The sequence below is a fragment of the Taudactylus pleione genome, unplaced genomic scaffold (assembly GCF_031769625.1).
Source record: "Taudactylus pleione unplaced genomic scaffold, aTauple2 ptg000268l, whole genome shotgun sequence".
NCBI classification, from domain to species: domain Eukaryota; kingdom Metazoa; phylum Chordata; class Amphibia; order Anura; family Myobatrachidae; genus Taudactylus; species Taudactylus pleione.
Genome location: NW_028284670.1, coordinates 3,256,110 through 3,282,152, shown reverse-complemented (window position 1 = coordinate 3,282,152; position 26,043 = coordinate 3,256,110). Strand labels below are relative to the sequence as shown.

At 41.2% G+C, this 26,043-nt stretch overlaps 1 protein-coding gene across 1 annotated transcript; it reads right to left on the bottom strand.

The window, feature by feature from the left end:
* Positions 1 to 14,140: 14,140 nt before the first annotated feature.
* On the bottom strand, positions 14,141 to 24,266 carry LOC148513887 (olfactory receptor 5P55-like). The gene is made up of 3 exons (XM_088481308.1): positions 24,113 to 24,266; positions 15,452 to 15,651; positions 14,141 to 15,070 (listed from the first exon to the last, which is right to left on the bottom strand). The coding sequence occupies exons 1-3, from the start codon at positions 24,264 to 24,266 to the stop codon at positions 14,141 to 14,143; spliced, it is 1,284 nt and encodes a 427-aa protein (XP_088337434.1).
* Positions 24,267 to 26,043: the final 1,777 nt, after the last annotated feature.

Sequence of the window (26,043 nt, the reverse complement as noted above, 5' to 3'; positions counted from 1 at the left end):
TAGAATATAAAGAACCCCACAAAAATCAGTACTATCACTTGTGGATTCAATATGCTTAATGAAATAACTTGGTGGGTCAGTACCTATTCAGCCAATCATGATCAGTTTTCCCAGATGGGCTAGTGACTAGGATACAACTAAGACTAGGGGATACATTTACTAAAGCTTCTAAAACAGACAAGTGATGATGTTGACCAACCAATCAGATTCTGTGTATCAATTTTTGGAATGCAATAGAGAAATGATAGCTAGAATCTGATTGGTTGCTGTGGGCAACATCTCGACTTGTCTGTTTGGGAGGCTTTAGTAAATCTCCTATTTCCTATATCATCCCCATAATGTCTCTAGTACATTCAATCACCTCAATCCTTCCCCACAGATACCTCACCTACTGAAAGCCAACAAAAAGTCATGCATTGCTAGAGCTATTGTGAAAGGTGGCTACAAGAATGGCACATATCCGTACTGTAGAAGGGCATCAATGTGATGTGGTATATACAGTATGTATTGCAATGTGTGTGGTATGTACAGTATGTATTACAATGTGTGTGGCATATACAGTATGTATTACAATGTGTGTGGTATGTACAGTATGTATTATAATGTGTGTGGCATATACAGTATGTATTGCAATGTGTGTGGTATATACAGTATGTATTGCAATGTGTGTGGTATATACAGTATGTATTGCAATGTGATGTGGTATATACAGTATGTATTGCAATGTGATGTGGTATATACAGTATGTATTGCAATGTGTGTGGTATATACAGTATGTATTGCAATGTGTGTGGTATATACAGTATGTATTGCAATGTGATGTGGTATATACAGTATGTATTGCAATGTGTGTGGTATATACAGTATGTATTGCAATGTGTGTGGTATATACAGTATGTATTGCAATGTGTGTGGTATATACAGTATGTATTGCAATGTGTGTGGTATACACAGTATGTATTGCAATGTGTGTGGTATATACAGTATGTATTGCATTGTGTGTGGGACATACAGTATGTACTGCAATGTGTGTGGTATACACAGTATGTATTGCAATGTGTGTGGTATATACAGTACAGTGGTCGAAGTGGAGATTTTGAAGTGGGGGTATTTAGATTTAATGCGCGTGCGTACCAAAAAATGTGCGTGGTCACAATACATAAGGAGCATGGCTATGTGTCATGATGGGTGTGGCCACTCAAAAAAGAAGTTCCCAGAGCTATTCAATTGTTTCCCCTGTGCCCTGCACTTAGGTCCATATTCAATTTGGAGCGAGAAGCCAGAATCGGCGAAAAAGTTTCGCCAATGACGTAATTACGCCAGGCGGAACAGTATCGCCGTATTCAATTTGCAAGACTGCCCGCCTAGGCGGAAAGTCAATGCAATGTAATAGGCAGAAAAGTTTCGCTTATGAATAGCAGGCGGAAAATAGTGCAGAATTGGGGTTTTGGGGTGCAACGTTGCGGGAACACCTGTGCAGCCTTCCAACAGTTCCCCAAAGAGTAAACTGTGTCAAAAATGTTTTTAAAAAAACCCTTAAGAACAACCCAAAAAAATTACTTTCATTTTGGGGGTGAAAAAAAAAAATGTTGGGGGACAAAGTTAAAAACTAGTGAACTAGACTCTGGGGGTCCCCAAGTATGCCCCATGTGTTTTTTTTTCATTGCAGGTGCTTGCGGCAGGAGGATTTTTTAAGATTTTATAAAGTTAACTTTACCAACTTTTAAATATGCTGTTCCACATTTTCAAGTACCCCAAATTTGCTAGGATAAGTTATTTTCTGCAAAAATAGTTCCAGAATACTATTCTTCACCACTCGTACAAAAACGCTATTTAGCAGCTATTGAGCCCGTTTAGGCAAGCAAAATTGGGGGGTACCATAGGGAACCCCCATGTCAGAGCATCTTTTGGGGGGTGCCAGGCTGATTTCCCCAAATCTGACATGACTTTCCGCTTGTTTAAGTTTCGCCGGGTCCCGTTTTCGCGTACTTTCAAACTAAATACAGGGATACGCGGGCACGCGCACAATACTTTTCTGCCTGCAAAACAGGCGAAGTAAGCGAAAAGTCCGGGAGGCGGAAAAGTATCGCGGATCCGCTCAAATTGAATACAGCTCTTAGCTGGGAAATGCCGGTTAGCGCGCATTGAGCCAGGTGATTAGGCATGCTAACTAGCATTTTCCAACTGAAGTACCGCGATAAACTGAAAAACAGCATCGCATCCAGCACTTTAGTTGGATTTTTTTCTCGCATGATCAGGAGGGTGCGAGCATAAATCCATTAGTTGTACTAAAAGTGCAGGACAAGCACACACTGGCAGGCGGCAGAGGTACAATTCCGGACTCTGCAGTGTGTAATGGACGCTGCAGAGACCTACTGGCGGTGGACAGTCACCAAGTGCCCTGCACCTCCAGCCACCTCCCTCACCAGACACCTCCAGCCCCCTCCCTCACCAGACACTTCCAGCCCCCTCCCACACCAGACACCTACAGCCCTCTCCCTTACCTGACACCTCCAGCACCCTTCCCTCACCTGACACCTCCAGCCCCCTACCTCACCTCCAGCCACCTCCCACCTCTCACCTCCAGCCCCTCCCACACCAGACATCTACAGCCCTCTCCCATACCTGACACCTCCAGCACCCTTCCCTCACCTGACACCAACAGCCCCCTCCCTCACCTGACACCTCCAGCCCGATCCCTTACAGCCCCCTCCCTCATCTGACACCTCAAGCCCCCTTCCTAACCAGACACCTCCAGTCCCCTTCCTCACCAGACACCTCCAGCCCCCTCCCTCACCTGACACCTCCAGCCTGATCCCTTATAGCAGCACCCTCCCTCACCTAACACCTCCAGCCCCCTTCCTCACCAGACACCTCCAGCCCCCTTCCTCACCAGACACCTCCAGCCCCCTTCCTCACCTGACACCTCCAGCCCCCTTCCTCACCAGACACCTACAGCCCTCTCCCTTACCTGACACCTCCAGCCCCCTTCCTCACCAGGCACCTCCAGCCCCCTCCCACACCAGACACCTACAGCCCTCTCCCTTACCTGACACCTCCAGCACCCTTCCCCCACCTGACACCGAGAGGTGGCCAGGCATTCGGCACACGTGAGAGGATGGGTGGGAAGGGGTTCCGGGACACAAGGCTGGACTCTGCAGCTTTGATGCTGCAGAGTCCTTCTGTAATGGGAATGCTCCCGGCACATACAGGCGGGAGGGTGTTTGGGTGGGCAGTGGCCTTTTCACTGAGCTGGCTTTAGGGGCTGTACTTCAGTGACTGACAACCTGTGGGCAGAGTCAGTCACTGAGTAGCGGTGGAGAATTAGGAAAAAAAAATGTTTATTGCTTGAAGTGCCGGTATGCCATACCGCTGCATACAGGCACACTTCGAGCACTGAGTTGATTGGTATGACACTACAGTATACATAGCAAATCCTGACAGTCAGGAAATCATGTACTGGACAGTGTAAACAGATCCACTGCACATGGAAGAAGATGCTATGAAGTAGGGATATGCAGGCTCAGATAGGTTCGAGTTTGCATGCCGAGTTTGGATTTTTCCATCCAAAAAAACGGGACTCAGAAAGAGGCAAAACGTCATCTAGCATGGACAAACATCATCATTCCTGGACTTTTGTCAGGAATGATGATGTTTGTCCATGCAAGATGACGTTTTGCCTCTTTCTGAGTCCCGTTTTTTTAGCGGGAAAAATCCGAACTCTGCGTGCAAACTCGAACCTATCCAAGCCTGCACATCCCTACTATGAAGTCATACTGCTGGTTAGCGCGCATTGAGCCAGGTGATTAGGCATGCTAACTGGCATTTTCCAACTGAAGTACCGCGATAAACTGAAAAACAGCATCGCGTCCAGCACTTTAGTTGGATTTTTTTCTCGCATGATCAGGAGGGTGCGAGCATAAATCCATTAGTTGCTCTAAAAGCGCAGGACAAGCACACACTGGCAGGCGGCAGAGGTACAATTCCAGACTCTGCAGTGTGTAATGGACGCTGCAGAGACCTACTGGCGGGGGACAGTCACCAAGCACCCTGCACCTCCAGCCGCCTCCCTCACCTGACACCTCCAGCTGCCTCCCTCACCTGACACCTCCAACCCTCTCCCTCACCTGACACCTCCAGCCCCCTCCCACACCTGACACCTCCAACCCTCTCCCTCACCTGACACCTCCAGCACCCTCCCACACCTGACACCTCCAGCCCGATCCCTTACAGCACCCTCCCTCACCTGACACCTCCAGCCCCCTTCCTCACCAGACAGCTCCAGCCCCCTTCCTCACCAGACACCTCCAAGCCCCTCCCACACCAGACACCTACAGCCCTCTCCCTTACCTGACACCTCCAGCCCCCTTCCTCACCAGACACCTCCAGCCCCCTCCCACACCAGACACCTACAGCCCTCTCCCTTACCTGACACCTCCAGCACCCTTCCCTCACCTGACACCGAGTGGCGGCCAGTCATTCGGCACACGCGAGAGGATGGGTGGGAAGGGGTTCCGGGACACAAGGCTGGACTCTGCAGCTTTGATGCGGCTGAGTCCTTCTGTAATGAGAATGCTCCCGGCACATGCAGGCGGGAGGGTGTTTGGGCGGGCAGTGGCATTTTCCCTGAGCTGGCTTTAGGGGCTGTACTTCAGTGACTGTCAACCTGTGGACAGAGTCAGTCACTGAGTATTGGTGGAGAATTAGGAAAAAAAAATGTTTATTGCTTGAAGTGCCGGTATGCCATACCGCTGCATACAGGCACACTTCGAGCACTGATACAGTATGTATTGCAATGTGTGTGGTATATACAGTATGTATTGCAATGTGTGTGGTGTATACAGTATGTATTGCAATGTGTGTGGTATATACCTGTGTACTGCAATATGTGTGGTGTATACAGTATGTATTACAATGTCTGTGGTTTATACAGTATGTATTACAATGTGTGTGGTGTATACAGTATGTATTACAATGTCTGTGGTTTAAACAGTATGTATTACATTGTGTGTGGTGTATACAGTATGTATTGCAATGTGTGTTATATGTACAGTATGTATTGCAATGTGTGTAGTATATACAGTATGTATTGCAATGTGTGTAGTATACTGAAATTATTTGCATAATGGTCATAACATAAAAAAAAACTGCTTTGGGTGTTCTGAAAACCTTGGCTGCTGGAGGAAGCATGCTGACCATATACAGTATTAGGTTGATCCTCGATTTGTGCCATAGCTGTTTTAAAATGAAGGAGATGTTAGTTTTAAAATGGTAAGCTGGCTTACCTCTTTTTCTTTGTATTAAAGGTTTGTTTTGTAGTTTCCATAGAGTGGTTGAAGAAGAGTAGTTGGGACTTCTTTCTATTAGGCCACTTAAAATTTCTGGCTACCCAGTTGAGTTAACGTCTGATTACAGATTGCAGGTTATTGTGTAGCTGGGTATCACTGCACGGAGAATATTGGGGAAGGTAGTGTAAACCTGTCCAGTACAATTGGAAAAAAAATCTGATTTAGTTATATTAAGGGTGCTGAGCACTTGGTCTTGCAGAAGTAGTGAGTAATACTGTAAAGGGCATATTTATCCCAATCCGCATCTCAGATACAGATTGGCTGTGATAAATTCGGCCAATATCACAATACCATAACTGAATACATCACAGGGATGCATCAAAAATCACACACAGGGACAGAGCTTGCGATATAGGTCTGTCCCTGCGAATCCATTTCAGATACTTTCTACTTTAAATTATGCATGCCCATGCAATGGTGTTCAAACGCACTGCCACGCCTGCATTTCCCCTACCACCCCCAATCTTAACCCACAAATGGCACTTCCTGTCAATGGGTCTGCGTAGCCGCTGTGATCGCAGTCCTGATTGCAGTGGCCGGTTTGCGGACGCTCACTGCAATGCTTACGCATGTGCAGTATGCAACAACTGGCCGATTGTGTGTGTATAAGCAACTGCGATCCTTGCTAAATCAGGCCCTTTGAGATTACATAGTGGCATACAACTCCTCCTATGGGTTAATAGCCACATCTTTGTCACTGCACGCAATGCAAGTGTAATTATGGTCAACTTAAGTATTTGCAAAACTGTGGCCAGTCATTGGACTGTGCATTCTGGTAACAGTTAAACAGTCACTGCCTATTATCTGTTCTTGGCTGGTTTCTCTAATGTATTACAAAATACCTGTTTTTTCTCCTAAAATTCTGTTTGCTGAAGCCATAGCTATAAACTAAACAGGAATGGGTTTGAAATCTTGGAAGTCGGGATGCCTGCTGTCAATATACCGACAGCGGCATCTCGATGATCAGAATCCCAACAAGGGTCTGGTAAGTATAGTAACCCTCCCCCCTTCATCTCCTAACCCTCTGTTCCTACATCCTAATACTAACCAGCCCCCCACCCCATCCTAACCCAATCCCTCCCCATTAGTGCCTAAACCTAACCCTCCCTCTTTCGTGCCTAAACCGGGGGCCGTAGCTAGGGTAGTGCAGCCGGTGCCATCGCACAGGGCACCACAGGTCAGGGGGCGCTGTTTGGGCCTGTCAAATTTCTGTTTATTATCATTCTTGCTTGTAGGTTCCTCTTATTTCATCCCCAGCATCTCCTGGCCTCCCCTATCTCTTCCCTGCCCTTCCCCATGAAGCCATGACCCTTTTTTGGGTGCATTATGTCCCTTTGAAAAATGAGGGGGTGCCAATGCTCTTTCTGGCACAGGGCACCAAAAAGTCTAGTTACGGCTCTGCCTAAACCCAACCCCCCAGAGGTACCTAATCCTAACCTTCCCCTACAGTAGCCTAACCCTAACCCCCATCCCCATGATGCCTAAACATGACCCTCCCCCCGCAGCTAAGACCTAACATGTTATGCTATACTTACGTTCGGCATTCCAGCTGTTTGGATTCCGGTGTCGGCATCTCACCTTTCCATATTCCAGTGACGGTCTTCTGGACAGGTAGTGGCATTCCGGCACCGCAATTTTGTCAACCGGGAATGCCGCATGTAGGTAAATTAACTACATACCCTTAAACATGTTGCAACAAAGATGGGTTATTGAGACTACCTACAGTATATTTCACATTTTCAGTTTTGCAGTGGCTGATGAGGAAGATATATGGATTTTATAAGTACCTGTATATCAAAGTAATAAACAATATGCAGGTTAAGCCTCAAATTAGATTAAGTAATATTTCTATTTTATGAGCCCAGGTTATTGGAATTATTAGGATTATTGGCCACAACGTTGTATATGTAAAATAAAAACAGTATTGGAAAAAAGAGATAAAATAATTACTTAGGTTTCCAATGAGTATAATTCTAGGGTTTCTGCGTCATCTTGTTTATAAGATTTTGGGCATTTATTTGACCTCTATATAAATAAGGATGGAAGTTAAATGAACATGAAAGTCAGACTATGTGAAATCTGCCTTGTATTACACAGAACTGACACCCCACTACCATTTTCAATGCTTAAATTGTATCTTCTGCTGATAGCATACCTTGCGCTTTTATTATAGTTTACAAAAAATGTGCAGATTAAGCAAAAATTCATATTTTTTTGTGTTCCACTCTATATCAGACCCTAATACATTTACTTGGATTTATGTAAATAAATATATATATATATATATATATATATAAACAAATACACACAAATAAATACTTATACATGCCTTAATCCTGATTATAGGATTTGGTAAAATATTTCATATACAGGCACGTTTGTGCAAATATTGTGTATAAAGTGCAATCATAGTGCTAATAAAATATCAATAAAACGATTTGAAGATTATTCCAATTAATATACCGCAAACATGTAAGATCAAAATGAGAAAATAAAATATAGCAGCACAGGAGAGTATGCAAAAAAGATCAGCAATAAAAACTTTGAGGCTGGATTCAAACATTTTTTTTAAAATGCTTAAAATATATATTTGAATAGCTTGAAAGAGTTCATATAATGCTTATCTGTGTTAAGTTCATTTCAGGTAAGAGTCAGCTGCCCCAACGCGTTTCATCCATACATGGACTTCATCAAGGGGTCCCCTTGATGAAGTCCATGTATGGATGAAACGCATTTTAAGCATTTTTTTAAAATGTTTTGAATCCAGCCTCAAAGTTTTTATTGCTGATCTTTTTTGTATACTCTCCTGTGCTGCTATATATTATTTTCTCATTTTGATCTTACATGCTTGCGGTATATTAATTGGAATACTCTTCAAATCATTTTTATTGATTATTTATTAGCACTACGATTGCACTTTATATACAATATTTGCACAAACGTGCCTGTATATGAAATATTTTGCCAAATCCTATAATCAGGATTAAGGCTTGTATAAGTATTTATTTGTGTGTATTTGTTTGTTCTCTGATATATGTTTTTTAAATACCATATTAAATTTATAATATTTTCAATATTTGGTCACATTTTACATTTTATCCTATTAATTTATGCACTAGATCTTTCTTGCACAATTGCACTTTTGTCACAAAGTATACGTCAGTCACTCAAAACCTAGTAAATTTACACTATTTTCACTTAAAGGCCTCATCCAAAGGTCTGTACACACTAGGTGCAGCTGACACCCTGTTGCATTCGGGAGAACGTATTACAAACTGTGGTTATAGAATTCCTCTGTCGAGCATATAAACTGGCGTCGGCACCTCCCTTGTTTTAAATATATATATATATATATATATATATATATATATATATATATATATATATTTTTTTTTATAAATTTTTTTTTATGTCATTTTCATGTGTGCATTAATGTCAAAATGTTTACTATACCCAATTTTAATTTGTTTTGTCATTATTACATTTATATTTATTTTGTATTATGCCTTTTGTGAGTAACTATCAATATGCATTAATAACTAAGAATATGCCAGTCTCACATAAAGCACAGATCCCTGCCCTCTCTTGGCCTGCTGGTATTAGTGGTGCACCTATCATCCTTTGGGATTTTGAAAGCAAAGAATAATTATTTGGTTCTATAAACAAGACTGTTAATGTAGGACATTTCCTATAACTCTCTTTTGAGTGATCTTCCAGAATTTCTTTATAGCTTGATATATTGGTATATCTTTGTTTGAGCTATTATAAATGCCTAATCTCTGTCATTCATTTTTACTTGAATTGACAATCTTTACGGCACAGCCAGGGGCGTATCTATAATGGGTGCAGGGTGTGTGGGGTACACGGGTCCCAGAGTCTACTGCTTCTGTGGTGGCCGGCCAGCCACAGCAGTTGGCTGCTGGCCACTGGGGAGAAAGGAGGGGGCCCTGCATGGGGAATGCACATGGGCCCCCTCCTCACCCCTGGGCACAGCATTATCACAATCTCTCCTTACTGTCATATGCAATATCAATTTTGAATTTTTTTGAGCTTGCAACTTGAGCACTAGTCAAATTCTCTGCTTTAAGATACAGTCAACTTTAAATCTAGCATACAGAAGCTTGTTGAGAAAGATGTCACAATTATCATTATCAACTTCAAACCTTGCATCAGGTTTGTGTAGGTGCAAAATGTACTTCTAACTATCCCATATCAAGATCCAGGTACTTGTAATAGCATTATTGTCAAAGAAGCCTGCATAATATGCATCTGCAATACACTACTGCAGTGGTTCTCTAATTCATTCCTCAGGACCCCATACAGGTCACATTTTCCAGGTCACCCAGCAGGTGCAGAGGTGTATTCATTACTCACTGGCACATTTTAAAAAAATCTACAGGTGGAGCTGATCATTTCACTTGTGATTCTGTGAGGATACCTGGAAAACATGCACTGTTTGGGGTCCTGAGGACCGAGTTTGAGAACCTGTGCACTACTGTATTGTAATTTTATGGCTATGCCACTGAATCACCTCTTCAAGCACCAGAGGCCACAAGTAAAGGATAATTGCAGCCCTAAATATGTATACAAGTTGTGGGTCTGTATAGATTATTATTATTATTATTATTATTATTATTATTATTATTATTATTATTATTATTATTATTATTACTAGTTATTTATATAGCACATACATATACCACATCACTTTACAGAGAATATTTGGCCATTCACATCAGTCCTTGGCCCAGTGGAGCTTACAATCTATATTCCCTAATACATGCACACATACATACACACTAGGGTTCATTTGTGATGGGAGCCAGTCAACCTACCAGTATCATTTTTGTTGGGAGCCAATTAACCTACTAGTATATTTTTTGCAAGTTGGAGGAAATCGGAGTACATGAAGAAAACCACAGGGAGAATATACAAACTCCACAGAAGCTAACCCATGACCTCAGTGCTGTGAGGCAGTAGTAATGCTAACCATTACACTGTCTGTGCTACCCCACTGATGCATATCTACATCACACAATTGCACTTGTGTAAATCTAAATAAAACCCTTAAAATACTGATCACCACAAAAAATAATACTTGATTTAATCTTAAAAAAAAAAATGTATTGGCATAGCAAATACAGACAGAGAATGTAAATATACAATATCAGAAAAACAGTAGCAGAAGGCAATAAAATATACATCAAAATGTTGGTGAGAATTTCCAAAATATTGCAGATTATATAGGAGAAACATATCATCTAGCCCTCTAGTAAGATATTCATGTACAAAAAAATATAGGCAGTATTGATTATACAATATATTCATTCACAATACCAAGGTTTTATACTTTTATAGAAAGAGATTGTATCAGGGAGGTATTCTTAGTATAGATCCCATGTTTTGCAAAATTTTTCTATACCTTTCTCTATATGTAAAAGTGCCATTCAGTGCTCAAAGTATAAAACTGAAACAAATCACATTTAATTACAGTCAGTGAAGAGGGATTTGGAGAGAGACATTTCTGCTATACAGCCTTTCTAGCCATTGTAATTAATATTAAAATAAACAATATATTTATTTGGTAAAGAGGCATGTATACAGATCTCAATGTTGACCAGCAGTAATGTCTCCCATGAAAACAGTAGGATAAATCCTTTTAAATTTATAATGAAATTATAAAGTTTATACTAGTATTTCTTTATTTTGGAGTATTGCCAAACATTATGAATGTAATTTCCTAGACTACCAATCCCATTTGAGTTATCTGGGGAGACAGTGTCTCTGGGCTTGTGAAATAAAAGCTTAATAAAGAAATTTAACATGGATTTCCTGTAATTTGGCAGAGCCAATATGACGTATTATAGTAGACATTGTAAATAAAAATTGTTAAAGGAGGTAAAATCTGGGGAATCAGTACCCCAGGCCCAGACTTTAGCCCATAGCTGCATAACATTAGAAGGCAAAAAATCACTATACAAGAACCACAATTTAAAGTTATAGGAAGTAAGAAGTGTATACAGAGAGTGGAGTGGGCACTGCATCTCAGGAAGACAGGCGGTGCCGGTGGGGGGGGGGTAATTTTCAAAAAATATAATGTCTGGATTGCAAAATATAAAAAGATTTGCCAAGTAAGTATATCATGCTTAGTACGGAGTTCCTGAAAAGGAATAAAACGTAAAACTTGCCTCCTGGTTAAAAAATGTATTGAATGCAGTAATCCAATTTTGCCTCCAAGAGTTGCAATTAGAAATAGTTAGAGTTGGTAGAAAAAAGGGGCATCCCCATAGCAGTAGGTATTTAGTGAAACAGGAGTTAGAACCTAAGAGTTTATGAATTGTAACCCAGGCCTTATAGTTTAAGTGTCTCTAAGTAAGATGTTATTGATAAATCCTTTAGGAATTTGTGAGCATGGCATATTCCATATACTCTCTAGTGCTAGTAGAGAGTAAGTGTAGAACCAAATCACCAGTCAGATATGTAGAGAAATGCTGCTGCATGGGAAAATGTAAATAAGTCAGGAAGCCTTAAGCCACCTCTCTGTTTAGGTTGAGTTGTGCTCTGGCTGTTCGTGGTTCTTTACAGTTCCAAAAACATTTTTATAAATTTTTTTTTACAGAAGATATTGTCAGATGTTGAAAGAAAAAGAGAAAGCATTTGACGTGGGTGGGCTAGCTTTGGAAACAGGACACTTTAATAGCTGCTAGATATCCAAATAAGGGTAAAGGCAGAGACATCCATTTCTGGGTCAGTCTTGTTATTATATCTATAATTAGAGGGAAATTTGCAGAATATATACTATATATGGAAGATGTGATATGGACACCCAGATATTTGATGCCAATAGTAGTTATATGGAATTGAGAAGAAACAAGGGCATTGCTGCAGGAGGACAGGTTGAGTTATACTTGTACCAATTTGGAGAAGATAGGAGTTTTTTCTTTGCATGCTCCAGTGACCTCAGAAGAATAGTTCTGGAAGATTAATAAATTATTGTTCATCCACAGGATCTAGTTTATTTTGCAAGCTGCTGACCAGAGAGTGACCTTATGCTCAAAATTGAGGCACCACAAAAATGACTGTAGTCCAGGATAGCCTAGTTTACTCCTAATACTTGAGCAAAATCTGTTTAGAGAAGATAACTTAAGTCAGGGTCTTTCAAGCTTTCAAGTGCTGTAGTCCAACCACTCTCAAATGATAGAATTTGATAAACAAGACTGTGCTGTTGTCTTACCACGTGTGTTTAAACCAATATATACTCATAGTGAGTTTAGGTGAATTTATTAATAACATATACACAATATATATAAATCAGATAAATGCAATAAAATATACAATAAAAAGCCTCAAGATAAATAAAAAAGAAAGAATGAAAATCAAAAATGTATAAAAGGGAGCTTAATAAAAATTAATGTGTCAGAGTAGACTCGGAGAGAAAAAGTGGGTGCTCAGTTGACGTATCTGGGTCACTGTATTCCCAGTGAATAGGGATCCTTATGTAATGATATTATATATCAAGCTTAGTCAATCTCTTTTGCAGAGAATGTTTTGTAGGCAAATAGCAACCATACAGGTATATTCAAAAATATCAACTCCTAAGTATAGAATGCTAATAGTGCAACTGTACGGGCATCCCCAGGTTCAGATAAAGGTATAAACAGTAATGAGAAAATGAATACCAGTTATCCTGATGGGAAAGCCGCCTCAGAGTAGGGAGCATAGGTCCTGTGTGTAGTAAGTGTCAGCCTGTTAGTGTGATGGTCGCAATCAGCTGTCTGTGTTGGGACCCCTCTGCACGCCAACTATAAGGGGGTATGTGCCGACAGCCGTAGTTCTGCTATGAGAGCTGTTAGAAGTGGCTACACTTATCCAGATAACCTCTGTGACAGATCAAAGATGGCCTGTTCAAGTTCCCTAATATTGGTCTCATTCACTATCACTTTGAAATCTATAGAAGTCATTTTAGCTTTAATATCCTTAATAGCTTCAGTTAATTGCAGCAATTGTTGTTGTAGAATAGGCACCACAGTATATTTGATGGCTCTCAACATGTCATCATAAATTAGAGGACCTGCCAGCAGGGTTATTGCAGCAGTGCTAGATGACATGGAAGGGAGTTCTATAGTAACAATATTAACAGTCATAGCTAAAGATGGGGAGGATGTCTCATCAGCAAGGATAGAAGCAGCAGATGTGGAGGTGTCACCCCATTTACCAGATCTGTTTCATTGGGTTTTACCTGGAATAGGGTTCATGAGAAATGTCTCAATTTCCTATATATCTGTTAGAATGATTGAATAGTGTAATATAAATTCCCAAACATGTGAATATAAGTCTCCAAATCAGGAAATAATGATGGGGGCACCCATAAAATGTATTTGTATTAGGCATGTTGGCAATGAGAAGGGAGGGTCCCATCATCTTCACCTATGGCATCATATAAATGATTTTACACATCCTGAAGTCAAGGTACAGTAGAGAAAGGTTAGAGGCAAATGAGAGGGCAGTCAACTTTGCCTGTGAAGCATTGACTAGCAGGCAAGTACTGTTTCTGTAAATCACTTTGTTCCAGTCTACAAGATGGCTGTCAGCATCTCTAGCACTACCTCACAAGGAGAATGACAGAGGAGTCCCCTTCCAGTCTGGTTCACCACAGCCACAGCACTGGAATGTGGGGACCAAGCTCTAGTGGATGGGCCATCACAGAACAGTGGCAGGTCTGTTATATAAGCCTCCAAAGCACGGAGTTGCAGGAGGGTGCTTCCTTTCTATTTGGCTTCCAAGCCACGCCCCTATTTTTTAAAAATAATTTTACTTATGGCTGTCCTGATTTCTTTGTTCTTCAAGCTGTAAATAATTGGATTAATTAATGGGGTCATCATGGTATATAGCAGAGATAACAATTTTTTGGTATTAAATGATTGTCCTTTGGATGGGGAAACATAAATGGCAATTAAAGTTCCAAAATATGTACACACCACGGAAAGATGAGAACTACAAGTGGAGAAGGCATTCTGCCTACCAGTGGTTGATGCAATTCTAAGTATAGCACAAATAATACAAACATAAGTTGAAATGATAAATACCAGCTCAACAATGGTTTCTGGAGTGGCTATAATCAACAGCACTATTTCCAGAATGGATGTATTTGAACATGAAAGTTGCACAAGTGGACCATAATCACAGAAGAAATGGTCCAGAGTGTTGGGACCACAGAAATAAAGATTTGAGATCATAATGGCAATAATGAAGGTTAGAACACAACCTAGAGCCCAACACCAGACCACTAGCCAAAGACAAAATCGGACATTCATGGTCTTATAATACCATAGTGGCTTACAAATCGCTAAGTACCTGTCATAAGACATTACAGTGAGAAGAAGACATTCTACAACTGAGGAGACACCAAAAATATAAAACTGAATGATGCAACCAGCAACAGAAATAGTGGCACCATCTTTTAATATTACATAAAGAGTGTTTGGTGAAATAGTTGTGGTGAGAACAACATCACACCAGGACAAGTGGCTGAGAAAGAAGTACATGGGATGTTGAAGCTGGCGAGTGGTCATAACCAATGTAATGATCAGAAAGTTTCCAGCTATGGTGACCCCGTACACCAGAAGAAGAACATTGAAGAGGATAAACCTAGAGCTGTGAAGATCTTGGAACCCAAGGAGAAAGAAGTTTTTAACAGCTGTGCCATTTGGTTTTGAATCCATCTAATGAAACAAAAACAATAATATTAATTGTCACAATTTCCTCCTTAAAGTATTTCCTACAAAGTTATTGATTTTTTAATTTACATTCTTGTCTTAAATAGCTTCATAGCATTTGTTTATTCAGATAAATCACCCTATTTAGCAATTAGAAGTGAATACACCATCGACTCAACTCGGAAGTACTTTCATAGACTTCAGCAGTACATGGGAAATTACCATTATTTGTATTGTTCAAATAGGCCAATTTTGGTGCCAAATCGGGGAGTAAATAGAAGTTTAAAATAGAGCACCTCTAAGCCAGCGTGTTCAGCTTGTTTAACGACTTTAGAATACTCAGCACACAATTATTATGCTATAAAAGGGGAAAAACCAGCTGCATACCTTCTTCTGATTACATAATGACTGAATACCAGGGAATGGCTTTGATGCAGGGGGCTGTGGGATTTCATACACTCTACCACCAGGCTGAAAGGATCCAAGAGCAAGAAACTGAGCAAAGTCAGCAGGTTTTCCAGGTTCTGCTGAGGCTGCACCGGTCTCAGTTTTTAGAGGTTGTTTGAACCTGAAAGCATTGGTTGATGCTGAGGTCATACAGATGTTCTGGCTCAATCGTAATAACTTACTCCATCTGTATGACCTTGTCAAACTATCAGACTAGACCCTGAGCCAGCACACTCATGCTCTGTCTTAGGCCTGCAAAAATTCCTGGCTGTGTCACAGGGAGAGTTATAGGGATCTCAGGCAGCCTTGTCCCTCTACCTGACCCAGGTTTTGCAGCCTTTGATTGCCAACTATATCTGCTTCCCTAGCCAGGAGTCACAATGACATGCAGTCAGGGTAGCCTTTTATCATATTGCAGGCATGCCAAATGTACTGGGTGTGATTGACTGCACACACATTGGGCTGAGACCACATAGGGCATGTGAACATGTCTATCTGAATAGACACCATCAGCATTCCGCTAATGTGCAGGTGGTTTGTGATGCAAACATGAATTCAATGAGTATTGTGATGAGTTACCCTGGTGCATGTCATGTCAGTCAGCCCTTCATGATAAATTTGAGGCCAAAGAAATGCCAGAGGGTTGGCTAATGGGTGAGTTATATTTTAGTGTAATTTAGAAAGATAGTACACATATATGTTTCTTAAAGATTCATGTATTTTTTTTAAGGGGATTCAGGGTACGGTTGTTGCTCCTGGATACTGACTGATTGTTGCTTCCTGAATCCCCTGCTGAGCTCAAGTATATTGATGCACATAAGTACACTAGAGTGGTGATAGAAAGACTTGCTGGGCTTCTATAAACTAGGTTTCGCTGTCTGGACAGTTATTGTGGCATTTTGTTGTATAATCCATCTAAAATATCAGACATTGTGCTCAGCTGCTGTAATTTACATAATCTGTGCTTGTTCCAACCTCAGGCACATTATTATGTAAGAGACAGTTAACAGGCAGAGGATTTGGATGTTTCTGGCAACAATTTGACATCAGGCAGTGGGAGGCAGATAAGGTAGAACCTCATCCTGCAACACTTCAGAAGTAAGTATAATTTTGTTTCCTAAATAACCAATTTAGATAACACATTTCCGTGACTTGTAAAATGTCCATAAACTTCTATAGATATATTTTTTAAAGTGTGTTTTTTTTAAAATGGAAATGTTGCCCATAGCAAACTACAAATATTGTACTTTACATTTAAATAGCAAATTCAAGAAGATACTAAGTAGAAGATTATTGGTTGCTATGGGCAACATCACCACGTGTTAAAAACTCTCAGTTTAGTTTAAATCAAACCTTTTGTAGCGTCAATGCAAATTGGAGCTCTACAAATGGACAAAACATTACATTAAACTCTTTGGAAAGGAAAGACATACATCTTGCATTGTTTTGAAATGTCCTTACTGACACTTTGTAGAAGGTTCAGATAAAAGAAAGTATGTGAACCCATATTGTATCAACAATCAAAAACTGGTTAACCACAATTATATTGATTAGGTGTTTTAGGAACATGTGACAATAATGTACCTATGCATATAGTATTTGAAAAAGTAGAAGGTAGATTGGTACTCTTAAGAGAAATCTGTTACTTTTCACTAACTGACACTTTTCACTAATCGTTATAGATTTCTGCCAATGCTTAATGTATATTTTTCAAAATATTGCCAAAAGCATATTTGTAATGGTAAACATTAACTCAAAAAATAAAATCTGGATTTTCAATGATTATATATTTTCAAAAATGTAAATCAACAAAAAATATCTCACATTCAACCCCTAGTGGATCTAGAAGCTGGAGGGTGTGAGCCTTGGTCCGGTCTTCTATGGAGTATTTGTCTTTCAGGACTCACAACAGGTGTGTTTTGAGGTCTTGTGCCACCAGATGTACTGGATATGGGGTTAGGGAGTCGACCAATTATATGTGACCATATTTAGTTAATAGTGTTGTTTAAATCCAGAGATGCCACATTTCACGATTGTAATAGGGCAATTTTGGTCTGCTGGTTTGTGCTATTGGTCTCCAGCAGATGTATGTATGCTTGATGAAAGCATTGGTTATCTTTCAGAAGCCTCAGAAATGACTCATGGTGTTAGCCACCTGGGTAATTATGTGTTAATATGCTGACATTTCTGTTAACATGCTGGGTTAATTTGTTTTCTGCAGCAAATCTGCTGCATCTGGCTTTTCAGGCATTCCAATTCTTGGCTCTGTTGTTGTGACCATGAAGACCAAACCTGATCCTCCTGATTTGGGCTTGCGTCGGAATGGTCACTAAATTGTTGTGCCGGAGTGGGGGGGGGGGTGTAGGCATCATTGGTGGTTGTGTAGGGCATGAGATATGGCTTCTAAATGTAACATGAATGTCTCTTTACTAATATGATCCTCCACAATGGCAGGTGCATGTTGTGCAGGTTGGATGTCCTCTTCAGACACTAAAAGAATAAGAAAGGGTAAGTATATTTATTCTAAGCAAACATGTTATTATGTACATTACTCATGTTTGACATTGTTGATGAAAATACAACACAAGTGTCATATTACACAACATTAAATGATATTTTTTCCTTTATGTATGGTTATGTAAGTCCAAGTTTTGTACTTTGTTTAGCTTACACAGTGATGTCAACCTATTGACCAATTCTCTAATTGTTACATAGTCAAATTAAAGCTTTAGGTCATATTTAGACATGATAAAGACTAGAATGCCACTTAATATTAGAACTCTTATGTGTGCATCTTTTGTATTTTTTATGAAATTTTCACATTTTTTTTTTCATTATAATAAGGATTTTTGAAAGGACCAAGTTTGTGTACAATGTTACTGTATAAATATTTTAAAAGATAGGTGTCAAGGCTTCATTTAATTTTTTGGGAGCATTTGTGTATAATTCAAGATAATAAGGGGGCAATGTTTTTACATTTGCCGTACAGCAACAATTATGAAATATTTTATTTGACTGCAGTATTTAGTGTTAAACTGTAAATACTGCAACTATGTAGTACCAGAATCCTGCAGGGACAATATTATTTGTACAATGCTGACCATGTGAGTTAGATACCCCACGTTCACACAGCATCAGCTTCTGAGACTGGGTGGGGGCTGTGGTGGTGATATTGATTGCCCCTGGAGCACCATAGCCATCTGGTTACACTCCATAAAGCTTCTCTGCATAGGGAACAGATCGTAGTCCTCATTGACTGTAATGGCCTCTGCAATCTGCACTGCTATTTAGCACTTTTCAGATTTTTTTATTTTAAAAAACGACATTGGCTATTACTAGATACCATGCTTAATATCTAGTCCCAAAAATACATATGATTACAAACTTAAAAATAATTTTATAAAAGCACTAAAAACCAAGCGTAGGATTATTATGTATTGGTCATATCTGAGATGATGGTTTAGTCATTTTCCAAACATATTTGTGTTCCAAAATTAAGTACTTTAGTGATATACCCTCGGTTACAACCCCTATTGACAACTAATTTTTGCAAAATTGAAACAAAAATTATTGTTAAGGTATGAATTACCCATACATTAATACACATCTATACTGTTTATTAGCATACTAACTGATACACCTCTTTAGTGAAATTTATACAGGCACTATTAACAAATATAGAGCTTTGTGCACATTTGCTCTATGAGTTAGACCTAAAAAGGAAATTTTGCATGGGATTTAAAGCTGAATTTTGCAAAGGTGACACGTGAAATTTGTGCTAAATTGGTAGTGTGTGTGTTACTGAAAATAATGGGCCTGATTCAGACCCACTCGCGAGCGGCTGCCCGCTCGCAAGTGGGTCGATGGTCTGGAGGGAGCTCCGTCGTGCGCATGTGCCAGATGCGACGAGCGAAGGACTTTCCATCGCTCGTTGTGTCTGATCAAAGGGGGCGTGCTGTCGATGTTGATTGACAGCACGCCCCCTTTGGTGGGCGTGCCGGGGGCGTGCCTCCCTGACGGGGGCATTCCCTAGGGAATGCCTACCGTCAGAAGCCGGCCCACTGACATCACTAGTGATGTCAGTGGGAGTGATTTTGGCTCTGATAGAGCCAAAATCACTCCGGGCCTTGCGGTTGAAAACCTCAACCGCAGGCTCCGGCTCGCAGTGGCGATGGTCGCGATGGTCAAGACCATCGCGGCCATCAAACTGCACGCTCGTATAGGCTGTGGGTGGTGACCCACAGCTATACGAGCGTCCAGGAGGACACTCCATAATTATGGAGGGCGGCCCTCATTCAGAGCATGCGCTCTGCTCAGAGCGTACAGCTCTGAATGAGGGCCAATGTTTTTAAATTCATCTGCCAGACTCGCCAAGAGACTATGGGGAGTGGAGTGGCTCAGCCACTACTTCTTCAGACAATGGCTCTTGGATTCTGGCTGCTGCCACCTATGGTGTCTGTTGGGGAACTTGCGGCACATAAGAACGGCCTGTAACCGGAATTTATATTATTTAACTGCAATATGTATGTTATTGTTAGCAATATTTGATTGCAGCACGACTTACCAGGTTTTTCGTCATTCTCCACATATTGTTGTGGCCAAGCAGGCCTCTGTACAGACATCTTTTTTTACTGAAATGAGATTTGTTTCTTTGATTAATTACAGTAAAACAATGCACATACTATTATTTGATTATATTTTTGTATTTTTGTAAGAAAAATTATCATAAACAATGATCTTGCTGTTAAACTAGTCCTTTATGTTGTTATTTAATCTATCTCCCATATTACACACAGTAACATGTATGCATGCTATATTTCTCTTTAATCATAATGCATGTACTAGATTGATGAGGATAATCTGTCCAGTAAACATTTGGGTGACATATTGTATTATGTTTATTTCTGCAAACATTTAGTTACTGTTTCAGGGGTGTATTTAACTTGGTTTGTAGAGATATAAAAAAATGTAAATATAAAGCACCAACCAATCATCTCCTAAATTATTTTTTTTTTAAACGAAAAGGCTGATTGGCAGTGGTGTAACTAGGGTATTTGGAGCCCAGGGCAAATGTAAAAATGGAGCCCCCCTCCTATGTGCATGCACCAATGGCGTATGTGCCGAAAAATGGGCATGGTCACAAGGGGTGTGTCACTGAAAAATGGGGTGTGTCATGATGACACACACCCCTTTTTCATCACTCAGAACATTCCTTTTAATATGCACCTTAACCTCAGTGGTGCCCCTTATACAGTACTCCCAGTATGCAATATCCCCAGTTGTGGTCTCTCTTATGCAGGTTCCTAGTAGTGCCCCTTATATAGTACCCCCAGTAGTGGTCCCCATTATACAGCCCCCATTAGTTCCCCTTATACAGTACCCCCAGTATGCAATGCCCCCAGTAGCCCCCCATTAGTTCCCCTTATGCAGTGCCCCATATAGTGGTTCCCCCTATGCAGTGTCCCATGTAGGGCCCCTTATACAGTGCCCCCAGTAGTGGTACCCCCTTTGCAGTGCCCTTTATATAGTCGACCAGTTGTAGTCCTCCTATGCAGTGCCCCCAGTAGTAGAACCCCTTATGCAGTGCCCTTTATATAGTACCCACAGTAGTACAATAGTCCCCCCATTTAGTCACCCCAGTAGTGGTCCCCTTATGCAGGCCCCCAGTAGTGATCCAACTATACAGTGTCCCTTATACATACACTGCCCCATGTAGTGGTCCTCCCTCTTTAGTGCCCCCAGTAGTGGTCCCCCCAGTGCAGTGCCCCTTGTGCCCTTAGTATTAAGCCCCTTATATAGTGCCCCCAGTAGAAGTCCCCCCTGGAGCAGTTCCAAGTAGAGGCCCCCCAGTAGTGCCCCCAGTAGAGGTTCCCCCCAGTAGTGACCCCAGTAGTGGTCCCTCCCAATGCAGTGCTCCCAGCAGTAGTCCCCAGAAGAGGTCCAATTCCAGTAATGCCCCCAGTAGAGGTCCCCCCAGTAGTGCCCCCAGTAGAGGTGCCCCCCCTCCAATACAGTGCAGACACATACAAGTAAAAAACATAAAAGAATACAATTACCTCAGTCCACGCTCTGCCGCCGCCACATGTCAATCCTCCTGGGCTGGCGAGCTCTGCATTTTGGGAAAGATGTAATGACATCTCTCCCATTTCCCAGTGCAGGAGCCAGAAGGCAGAGCTCATGAGTGAGCTCCAGCCTGGCTCTTGCAGTGGGCGCAGCAGCCAATGAGAGTCTGTCTGACTCTCATTGGCTGCTGATTAACACAAACATCTCCGCCACGGGGTGGCGATGTGTGGGCAGCAGCAGCAGCCATAGAGAGTCTGTCTGTGTGTGTAAAATACACCAGCCTGAGCCCACCTCCCACCCTCCGCCTGGTGCTATTAGGTAAGCGCTCAGCAGGAGGGAAGAGGCTTGGCTGTGCAGCACAGGATGGCACTAGGTGCAGGGAAGCCAAGCACTAATCCTGTGTATATGTGTAGTGCTGACCACACTCATTGTGGTCTGCACTACACTGGCAAACTAGGACAGGCTGGTACCATGGCCAGCAGCACCCCCCACACTGCCTTTCCTTTGGTGCCCAGGGCACATGCCCTGGAGGCCCTGCCCTAGTTATGCCACTGCTGATTGGTTTACACTTTAGCTCACACAATTATATCTCTCTACATACTTTGAAAACAAAAACCTTAGGCTGCAGGACCACATACAAAATGGCTGCCAATAAGGACTAGGCCCAAAAAACCTTACCAACATCAAATAATAAAAAGAGTGCATTTAGGGCCTGATTCAGACCCACTCACGAGCGCTGAGCTCCGGGTCTTGCTACAAAGGGGGCGTGCTGTCGATGGTGAGTGACTGCATGCCCCCTTTGGTGGGCATGCCGGGGGTGTGGCTGGCTAGACGGAGGCATTCCCATGGGAATGCCTACCATCTGGGGCCGGCCCCACTGACATCACAAGTGATGTCAGTGGGAGTGCTTTCAGCTCTTAGAGCCAAAAGCACTCCAGGGCTTGCGGCAACGAGACCCTACCACAAGGGTCTTGTCGCAAGCCCGATCTTCCTGGCCGCTCGCTATACCTGTGGGTGGTCACCCACAGCTATACGAGCGGCCACGAGGCTGCTCTAAAAATTCAGAAGGACGGCCCTGATTCAGAGCGAGCGCTCTGTCAGAGTGTCCTGCTCTGAATCAGGGCCTTAGTTTGAAGGATTCATAAAAAAAAAACAGATTGGTAAAAAGTTACTTCAGAATCAGTGCCTGTTCAGCTGCTGTGGAACAACAAGTGCTAGCATGCAAGTCATTTATATCAACAGTGTATTTGGTTTTGGGCTAATACTTTTCACTGTGAGTGGCAATGCTGAACTGTTTGGTATAACAACAACACTTTTCTGACTTTAAGAAAAATGACTACACTACACAATGCATATGGAGGCATGAAAATTTATAATAATAATAATAATAATAATAATAATAATAATAATAATAATAATAATAATACTAATAATAATAATAATAATAATAAAAAAGAAACACATCTTATGCAACTGTGCAGTACAACTCATTGAATAAATAAAAGCTATGCATTTGGGAGATATCAACATATGGTACTGTGATAGGATCATTGGTAAAGTGGTCGGTGGCAGGTACATTTGTCCCAGATTCCTGTCTTATGTGTTTTAAACCCCCAGGAGAAAGTCTGCAGTGTAGCAGGCTTGAGTTTCGGTTTTCTGAAAAGCCGGTTTGGGACCTGGGGGTTGTGGGTGAGAGGAGAGGGAGAGCTCCACCCACGGCCACTCCAGGATTTGGTTCTCGCAGCCTGGTAACAGGCTTGTTAGGGTTTCCACCTGAGAGTGGCCAATATAAGCCTAGTGTGTTGAGGGCTGATGGTCTCACCTGGGAGAGCAGACAGGGAGTTTGCTCAGAGACACTTGAAAACCTAACTGTGAGTGTTGTGCTGTGCCCTTGTTGCTGGTGAGGGCATTAGGCCCTGCCAGGTTCTGGTAGTGAGGGAACTACCTGTGAAGTTAGTGCCCCGACAGGGCTAGGATTTATGTTTATGTTTTCTTTATTTTGTTTCTGACATTGTACGATAAAGACTGGCGCCGACCAGCTTGTACTTGCATCCAGTCTGGCGTAATGTTTCCCAGCTGCTGTGTGTGAAAGGAAGGAGTCCTCTACCCAGGAGAGGGACCCCCTAACCTAACTGTGTCACAGTACATATTGTATTCCCCATTGACAATACTGGGTACTGAAAGGTGAAGTATAGTACTTTGAATGATATTACTGTGCAAACTACTGCTTTGTGCCATTGTGCTTATGTTAGAAACTTACAATTATGTACACAATGCAGATTCTACTTCTACAGTTTTACATAGTGAAAATCCTTCATACATATGCACATACTGTAAACCTCCCCTTAAACAGATTATAAAAGAATAAGACAATTACATGATTAAAACCACCTTCAGAGCTGCATGTTTATGGCACAATTAACATGTTAAAGAAATATATTATTATATTTTACCCACTAAAGTGATATTTTAGATTAAAAAACAAAACAAAAAAAGGAAGTAATATTTTGGGGTTAAAAATGTAATGTAAATAATTACCAGGCTGCTTTGGATGATCATTGTCCTGCACATGCATCCTCCACACAACTTCCGGTGGAATGAAGGCCTTCAGTGGCACCTCATATTCGAGGTACTTGGCTATATATGGGGCACCACCACCTGTACCACCAGCTGATTTAGCCTCATCCACCATCTTCTGCTTCACCCTCCTTTATATATCAGACAGATGCTTTTTGCAGATGTCCATCATCCTCCGCACAGGACCCTCCGCATTGACAGATGCCAGAAACGTCTCCCATATGGAGTTTTTGCACCTCATACTCAAACGTGCAGCCTATTGGCCAAACAACAGTCAGTGGTGCTGCATTATCTCTGTCATCATGGCCATATGCTCAGGAAAAGAGAACCTTACATTATGACCTGTCCTGGTCCTATTGTAGGGCCTTTCCTCCACCTCACTCTCTGCCTCAGAGGACTGCACAATCTGCCCAGCCACCTCCTCCACCTGACTACCCTCTGGCCCTCACACACACACACACACACACACACACACAAATAAAGACAATAAACTAAACTAAAAACAGACAGAGACCCAAAAATAATACTTATTTATAAATGACAGCACCACAAAAGAGACAAGATTACTTTCAAACAAAATACAACACTCAGAAATCACTGAACACTCTCCAAAACTCTTCAAAACACTCCAAAAAACACCAACCACTGCCCTCTCCTTGCTCCTCTGTCTGAACCCACAAGGTTTGGTTGGATTGGGGCATTTTTAAATGGCTGGGGTGTATCACTCCCACCATAACAATTCCAACCATTGAAAGTCCATTTATGTAGACAGACATTTTGATTCTAATGTGGCCGCATTAGAACATCATGGGCCGATAACATAGGTAAGCCAAAAATGGGCGAGTTGCTGAACTCAGGCAAACAATATGCTGCAGAAGTACAATCAAGTACACCATCGGTCAACCCACTCCAATGAAAGTCAGGTTCTTAGTAAATTCCCAGTTTAACAAAGCCAAAAATCCCCCGTGTATAATCGATCTGATCCGTGTTGATATTCGGAACAACTCAGGACCAACACGAATCTTAGTAAATTTACCCCCTAGAGTTAGTAGTAAATCCAGTTGTATTTTTCAATTTAGTATCAATGTTGCTCTGCAGGGAGTTTAAATGCAGCCAGTATTTTCCATGTATGAAATAAAGATAAATATCAAATCACCCCTCGTAACATGGTTTGTCCTGAGGCAAGCTTGTGTACTTTAGCTCGGTTTGCTCTTAACTCTAGTTCAGTCCCTTTGGCTGAAATTAACTACAAATCAATTAAAGAACTTTTAAGATATCAGAAATAAAATGTAGATTTTATATGATTTCATTAAGGTTAATTGAAAATAATGCATCATAAAAGTGTGTTTGTCGATTTAATAAAATTAAATATTTAGTTTTCTACAATAATACAATACGATAATAAAAACAAATTATTTTAAAACATATAAATAGATCAAATAGCATCAAATGTTCAAATGAACTTAAAATAATATTTACTGTAGCTAATTAAGCATTCTGTATTACAGTTTGTCAGTTTTTCATGTTTTTTGTTAAGCTGCTATTTGTTATAGTGATCATGTGAAATATGCTGTCTTGAGTAGTTGTACAGCAATTAAAGCATGAACTTTTCCTTTATTCTCACATAATGAGTGATACAATTGTCCTCACATATCAATTTTCTTACAGTACCTCAGATATAAAATGTTAACTTTCAGCCAAGATAATGATGCTGAGTAGATAGTTCTGGATAAGCAAATCAGCACCCAAACAAGCAAATCAGCACCCAAACAAGCAAATCAGCACCCAAACAAGCAAATCAGCACCCAATAAATAAATGGTGATCTACATCACAGGACATGAGAAAGTATCACAATGTCACAGCCTGCCACTCTCTTTTAAAAGGCTTCTAC